We start from the raw sequence: 8,331 nt of genomic DNA on the forward strand, positions 1-8,331 counted from the left end.
CGAAGGTGCGAGGGAGACGGAGGAACGAGAAGAAAAGCGTGATTGGTAAGTTGGAAAAGACGAGGACATATTGATAAGAGAAAGATGGAACGATAGTGAATGCGCGCCATTTTTACTGCGCATCCACGTTGGCGCACCAATCAGATTTGAATCCTGGAAGTCGGTGGAAGGGCACCGGACCTCGTGGCTTCGGCAAACGGTGGGCTCGAAAGAAGCTTCCTTGCCTTGAAGATCCAACCAGAACGAGTCTGACCGCCGAACGGTGAAGACTAGAAGTTATTTATTTAGTTCGGTTCTCGTGACTCTGCAAGAAAGATAGCGACGAATTTTCGAGAAAACTTGACAGAAAAGTGGAGGAAAACTGATCGACATATAAAAAGAATAATTCTTCGAGGAACGCTGAACGTATGAAAACGAAGAAAACGGACCTGCACACCTTCGAATTTATCTGCAAAATAAGAAATACGTCAAGACGTTCGCACTTCTGAAGCGGAGAGCGGAGGATCAGAACAAAAGTGTTTCCTTGCAAGTTGATAATCCGATTTATAAAAACAGAAGACGTCTTCGAGATGCTGGTAGCTTCGATTTGTCGCGAAGTTCACTTCACAGTGTTGTCCAGTACTACGATGGCCTCGCGCGTACCACGTTGCCTGTTCGGTAAGCCGAATTCAAGGGAAACCGTGGAAATGCTGCACGAGGCGCTCGATGCGGAGAGAAGCAAATTCGCGAAACGATGGGGCGTCGATCCGCGATCCGAAGACAAGGAGAACAACTACCAGAGGAAACACAACGACAAGTACGAACAATCGCCGAAAAAACGGAGCAATCCGTACTCCAGACAAACCAGCATGCACGGTGAGTACAGATTTTTCGACAATTTTCTTCGCTCAAATAACGAAGTAAATGGTTTCTTGGTAGTATGTGATGCATCGAGCGTGACTCAGCATTACCTGAAAATTTCATGGAGTTTTATAAGTTTTCCATAAATGGTAACAAGTTCTAACTGAAAGTATCCTTTTTTTCAATATTTCTGACAGAAACCGACAAAAAGTTCGTTTAGAACTGATCATATAGAGAGAATTTCGTTGTTTTTAATATCAATTAGTTTACCAAGTAATTCAGTAATTATAAGTTTTGAAGTGGAGTAGAATAACGAATCTGAAATAACATTTTGTATGAGAAACGTGTGTAACGTGATATATCTGGTGGGATATCCACGAAATGAATATGAATTTGATAAGCTTGTTAGTACGGTGGTAAGAGCATCGTAGATTTTTGGCGGGAAAGCGACAGCGTTTGGCGAGGAAAGGGAAGGTAGAAGCGCAAGCGCAGGCCGGTCGCGTGGCTCCGACCTGTTTTCTTAGTCTAGCCTCGCTCCGCGTCTCTTCCGCCTTCTCTCTCCCTCCATCTTCTGATCCTCCCAAGCTTCTGGTTTTACGCGACTATCCAGAAACTTTCGACCCTGTCGGCTAACCACTATCGCTTTCCAAAATTACGAACCCACCAGCGTAGTTGGCCCTCCGGATCTTTTCTTTCTCTCTTACACACATACATACACACACACATACACGTGCGCGCGCGCCTGCACGATACCGCCTCCCTATTAACATATAGCTCGTGCATCTTTTCGTACACCAGAGACGTGTACCGTCTCGTTCACCACAATCTTTGTTCGGTTAATTCGTGTTGCGGTTCAATTGGTCGATGGAACACGTTTCCCGACTGCATTGCTAACAACTGACGCAAAAGTTGGAATGACGAATCGTTATAAATAAGAAAGCGATGTGCAAGCGGATAGAAGGTCTAGAAAGTGTTCTCATAGGTTGTCGAATGAATCACGCCGATGAGTCACGCATGTTTGAAGGCGGACGAAATACCTGAAGGGTCCTCTGACTCATCGAAGGGCTCCAGTTTTCAAGGAGTAAGACGAACTTACGATCGCATTCCTTGGATTCTTTGGACCTAAGCGCACCTTGGAGTAGTTTTATCATGTACGTCAACGGTCGCTCGCTGCACAATGGATATCATGCAATGTCGGCCAAGTGCATATTTCGCGTGCGACCATTCGTCACTAATACTTTTACCGTAATTACTTGGTTAACTTTATTTGCTCGATTAATTCTCTATTCACTGTAGCTTTTATAAACGAGATATACAGGGCGTTCTACACGAAGTATTTACATGTTGGCTATTTTACAGAAGTACCATCGTGCGTGATAACAAGTCGCTGTATTATTCTTTGACCCAAAGTATACGAGAAGAACCGTGAAAAGTCAACGGAGCGAAACACTACAACAAACCCTTTCCCACTAACACCTGTTAACCTCCGCTACACCGCTGCGACGACTTCGGCGTCTTTTCCCACGATTAAATCAGACCCGCGAACACGCGATACCAACGGGACCTTTCGAAGGTCGTATACCACCTGTCGCAATACCCGGCTCCTTACGATCGCATTTGCATTTCCTTTATCCATTCGTTTCTCGTTACGACTATAAAGAGCAGCAATGCAGGTTAAGATACTCCCTTACTTCTTCCCTTCTTTCTCCTGATATACGTGCGGATCAACCAATCAAAAACTTTAAGCATCGTCCATGATCTTCGAGAATTGTGACGCGTTTCGAATAAAGAGAAGGGAGATTTAGGTATGTTCTTTAGAGAATCCAAAGGGAACTGACCTCCTTTTGAAATCCTCGGGTGGAAATTCTCCGTTCGATTGAGAAACTCTAGAGAAGGAAGGAGGGTGTACATCGAGGATCCACGCACAAAGGTAATCCCGATCTTTGTTCCCAAATCTTGCTCGGAACATATGGACAGATAGACGTTGCCCTCCGCGAAAATACGCAGTTGTAGGATATTTTGTAGATTGGCTAGGCAAGGAAACAGATGTTGACAGACGAAATTCTCGACGGAATTCAAGCCAGAGGAGAGAAACTAGAGGACGTTAGTTAAGGAAGCTTGGTTTCGCACGCCATATGGCAAACCAGTGCGAAAAGGGAGGACGAGAGAAAGGATCATGATGTCCTCGACACACGGCCGCTCCTTCGATTTACTGCATCTCTTGCACTTGTCATTATCGCAAAGAATCGAGTCTCTTAGTTTGTACACCGTTAATATCGTTGATAATAATCGTCCCGCTATCGTGTTACTTGATACTCGTTTCCCCGATTACTATCTTTTTCAATTATCGAGTAAAATTACGTTTCTTAATTTTGAGATTGTCGATATCGTTGATAATAGTTTCAAGTCTAACCTATTTTATCTTTCAATTCTCTGATTGCAATTGCTACTTTCGATCGATTCTCAAATTCTCAAACAGAATTAAGTGCCTTCATTTTAAGTATCAATCGATATCTTTGATAATTGACTCGTTTTTAGTTTACTCAACTGTTAGTTCACTTTACTATTTTCAATTTCAACTATCGAATAAAATCAAGTTCGCTAAGTATGTTCCTAAGTTCGATCGATTTTCGTTTCCTTAATCCTGATTGTTTCTTAATTTTGTTAAAAAAGAGAAAGATTACAAAGGAAGAATACAAAGAAGAAATAGTCAGCGTGACACCATTAACGCGAAATCGTACCTGCTGGGCAAAGAAAAGACAAGAGATTGAGTAAAAAAAGGAAACAGCAAGGGTGCTCAGTTGACTACCTGATCAAAAATAGGGTGTCCACAAGACGTTTTGTTCGTCCATGGCTTTTGTTGTGGAAATTTTTGTGCTTCTCGCGTGGTGTGTTCCCCATACTACGTTAAACTGCGTCGCAATAAACTGAACCCTCCAGCTTTACAAGTGTGTCGTTCTACTACTCTTCGACGAAACCTTACGACTTATCTTCGAACAAAGATATGGCAACGGTTTTTATTTCAAATTTCTCATTCTTTTTTCTTTTTACGGTAAACTACAGACTAGACTAGAGGAACTACAAACGAGTTAATCCCTAAATTTATTATGCATCGAGCAACGCGTGTATCGTACTTTAAATTTCAATTAATCGCAAAATGTGCATACTAATCTATAACTTGACCCCATTTTGCTTATTGCAGATTATTGGCGAGCTCGGAAGGTATGCGAGGTGAATAAGAAGCCTCTTGCTTCATCGGTAGATGCTTCGAAGCAACAAAACGAAACGTCGAAGACGTCGAAGACGATGAAATCATCGAAAAAGGCGGCACAAAACTGAGAAAGGGAGCTTGTATTTAATTGCAGCTACTTCATCGTGGCAAGAGCGTCGCGGATCCTGTATATTTATTTGTCATCGCTCTTCCCTGATACCGTCGTCATTGTAAATTAACTGATCATCGATGTTGTCCTCGTTAGCATTAATTGCGAATTGTTAAGCATGTTATTTCTGTAAATAATTTGTCGGGTGATATATATGGAGGTTTGGATGAGCTCGCTATGGTAGATGTTTTGACTTAGACGAGATAGAAAAATTCTTTCGTCGTAGTCAAAACACGAGATTATTATTAATGGAGATATAATGAGGTCTGTAATGACAAACGTTCTTTATATCAATCGCAGAGTGAGCCATCGAAAGCCTGATTCGGTTGATTCTTCGGTGAATCAACAATGCAGCGCCTCCAAAGAATAACTGAATATGAAAGAGTGAAAACTCCACGCTGTTTGATCTCGTCTTCCGAGATACTGAAGTCCTATCTATATTTGAATAATTAAAAATATAAAAAACTCTAGTCATTTAGTCATTTAAGTAAAATTAAATAATAAACGATCGTGCTTTCGTAGATTTCCGCTGTGTGTATTCATTTATCCCCTTCCTCGTAATTAAATTAGAATTCTAAATGAAACGTCCGTTGATCGTATGTAATTATTGGGTATTCAACGCACGAGAGTCAAATGGAATCATCGAAAATTAGGCAGCTGAGGAATACGAATGCTATTTTGTAACGAACATTTTGTAACATTCACCTGGATTCTAACCATGACGGCTCGCCGCGATGCACGCATACAGGGTAAATTATAGGGTGGCACAAAATAATGATCACAAACGTTACCAAGTAGAATTAAAAATTTTAATAAAAATAAGCTATAATTCCTACGCGTAAAATATGAATAACCTCGTCTACATTATTATTAATCGTATTGTACATCATGAAAGAATAAGGCAAAAGACGATCAAACAGAAGAAGAATGACGATTACCGCACGATTTTTTTGGTAGACCCTGTGTAGGTGCGTGTCGGGGCATTTACTTATCTTTGACGTGCTATGAACATGGGGGGTGGCAGAACACGGTATACATATATATGGTTAATTATAATGCGTGATGCACCATAGGGTCTTCTACCATGGGGGAACCTTACGAAGGGAAGCAGCTGGTTCGTGCTTTTAATGGCTGTCATCCTAGCTGGTCATTTCGATAATGGTAACTAATACGGCTGGTTTCTGAGGTCTGTACTTACAATCCTGTTAAATCGAATATCGGCCGAAAGCTCGGGTCGATCTAACGATTTCCGAACCGTAACGACATCCAACGAACACTGCCAACGTCTAACAATTTCCTATTTTCAATGTTTAGTATATTTTCACGTATACGCGATATTGTTTATGGTTAGCGTTAAATATGCTTGATATTAAGGGAGACGAAGCGCTAGAATCTTGCATCGCAACTTTCGAGTATAATTGGAAACCTAAAACAGGACGTGACCTCATCGGGTTATTGTATCCAAGATCGTTAAGGACCCGGTCGTTGCGATATCCAATTACTCGAGAAAAGAGAGAAGAAGTTCTGAGTGTAAAGTAAAAGAAAAAAAGAAGAGAAAGAGGAGAGGAAAAGAACAAAGACGCGTTATGGTAGGGGTAAATTATAGGAAAAAAGAGAAGGCAAGGGAGAGGACGACCGCGCCATCGTAGATCATATTTTCACTTTACAGAATTCTTATCGATGCTTATGAAAATCCAGGTGTGCACCACTGTATGTATGCTTACCGAGCGTTTATCGTCAATACACGCTCCACCGCAGGCTTAATTGACTGAATTAGTCGTGGAATCAGCTTATATCGAAGTTACACCTGACCCCGACAAAGTTACGAAGGATCGATTTTGATGGATCATTGGTTCGTGCTCGATCGATCAAGGTCCTCTTTTTTTTTTAATCGAAACTAAGGTTAATCGATCACCTTTTACATGCCACCGGGTTCATTAACTGTCATTTGATGTAGGGTCCCTCTTCTCTTTTTTTTTTGTCTACTTCTGTGCGCTACATAATCGAGCGTTTTCGTTTCTGGCATGTTAAAAATATTTCTTAACAAATTGACGACCGCTGTCACGTAAACGTGATTTCACTCTACAATCTGTTGTCTGCCGCCATCATGTTTACGTGACTTCAGTTTCTTTTTTCTTTTTAATTTAATCGACACTTACTCGCGAGACAAACGATTCCTGTAGTTGATAGCGTTCTATTGCGAGTTTAACGACCCAACGAAAGTGAATCCCGATTTCTGCAACTGTACGGGGCAATCAGGAAATAAATTTGTAATTTATTGAAATGTAATTTATATAATGTACAGATGTACAAAATAAATTAAGATAATATGATAAAGATTCAATAATGATGATAATGATGATCAATGTGATTTCTCAAAAAATCTAACAATTATACAATAATAGACTGAGCGGAAAGAGCCGCGGTGATTGGCGGTAAGATCTACGCCGAAATGTGAGACTGTCAAAGTCTTAACGTTTTTTCGGCGTAGAAAATTAAAAATTAGTTAAAGATTCAAACGATTTGTAACAAATGGAATGCAAATTGGATGGCAATTTTGAATTTATGCGGTGATAAATCACGCAGTCAAGAAAAAAACTAGTCTCGCGGGACATTTCGAAACCTTTACCTATGTGTCTATCTAACAAAAATTTAACGGGCAATGAATTAAAGATTCCAACGATTTCAACGAAATTTCAAACGAACGCCTATTGCGTTCAAATTAAAAGTTGATTTTAAATTTATGCAGTAATAAATTATATTAAACGTCTGAAGACGACGAGTTTCTTGAAAAACTGTTATCGTACTTGTCTTGACTGACCAAAATACATACAAAGGACAAATATGTAACAGCTGGACGATCAGGAAAAAAGGAACATAAATAAAAAGGTGATATATTACGATCATTCCAACGAAACGAAGAATAGTAAGTGAGAAGGGTAATGTCCGATCAAAATCCTCCAAATGATGACCACAATAGCGTAACGAACTTGCAGAGTGGCATTTCACTTTCTAACGGTAGCACGCGCCTCGTGTTTTCCTTTCTCCACAGAGCTCGCTGCTCCCTCCATTAACTAATACCCTGTAAACACGCGTGTTACGAGGGGAGTAACCAACTGCTCTAATTAAACGACATTCATATCGAGTGGACCAACCATCGAACCCTTTCCATTCGTGTTCGCGGAAACTGGTCGGGATGACCGTTTGCTCCAACATGTGAGGACCATTTGCCATTTCGTTTCACTCTAGGTTTTTACGTTATTCCATTAATCATTCTGAAACGTCAAGGTTTTGAATCGTAATAGTCTGGCATGCAAATATGTAACTTTGCAAGTTCACTGCATAATTTATGGGTAAAAATATATTCGAGTATTTTAAATAGTTATGTGAACGAGTTCGTTATGTATTTTCAATCTTTTCGTCGGTTATCTTTTTTACTCTTCCTGGCGAGATTGGTCTTCTTCTTCTTCTTTTTTTTTTTTTTTTTTAATAAATCAAAGGCTAGAGGATATTTAACGTATACAAGGGAAGGTATGCTTCAGTGGAGACAAAACAAAAGTTAAACCGAGTCGGGAACGCTCGCAAGAAAGTGCACGTGTCGATGCTTGGAAAGGAAGTGGGAATTATAAGAAAAAAGGAGGAAAAAACTAAGCTGTTTCTTGTATGTGTCGATACTGAATGTCTGTACCGTGACGTCCACATGCTGCACCAAGCGAACTGCACTCAAAGTACGTCTTAACGATTGATAGTAATTCTGTCGACGCTCCACGCAACGAGCACGTTGGACGCCGCATAAATCCCTCGATTGCATGAGAGTTCAAATGGTACTCGAGAATTAAACAAGTACGATGCGAAAAATCGCATCTTTAAATGGATGCAGATGGCCGCATATACGGTATTTATTTATTAGATCGTTTTATAAGTTTTATCTCTGTCATTTAGAATTTGACCAAATTTCCCTTTCACGATACTGTCGTTTTATTACCTTTACAAACTTAGTAAAATATACAGTACCTACAGAAAAAGCTTTTAATTTGGGAACTCGATTGCTATTCTTTCAGCATTCTGCTAACCTTCTTCAAACTAGCACCCGTCGTAATTAAATACTAAT

The 8,331-nt window shown here is 40.3% G+C and overlaps 1 protein-coding gene across 1 annotated transcript; it reads left to right on the forward strand.

Annotated features, from left to right (window-relative positions):
* Positions 1 to 242: 242 nt before the first annotated feature.
* Positions 243 to 4,741, forward strand: LOC117236872. The gene is made up of 2 exons (XM_033500238.1): positions 243 to 855; positions 4,043 to 4,741. Exons 1-2 carry the CDS (start codon positions 570 to 572, stop codon positions 4,177 to 4,179), a joined length of 423 nt encoding a protein of 140 aa, XP_033356129.1. The 5' UTR covers positions 243 to 569; the 3' UTR covers positions 4,180 to 4,741.
* The last annotated feature ends 3,590 nt before the right edge of the window (positions 4,742 to 8,331 follow it).

Source organism: Bombus vosnesenskii, unplaced genomic scaffold (assembly GCF_011952255.1).
Source record: "Bombus vosnesenskii isolate JDL3184/JDL3185 unplaced genomic scaffold, Bvos_JDL3184-5_v1.1 scf7180000013352, whole genome shotgun sequence".
Taxonomy (NCBI): Eukaryota; Metazoa; Arthropoda; class Insecta; order Hymenoptera; family Apidae; genus Bombus; species Bombus vosnesenskii.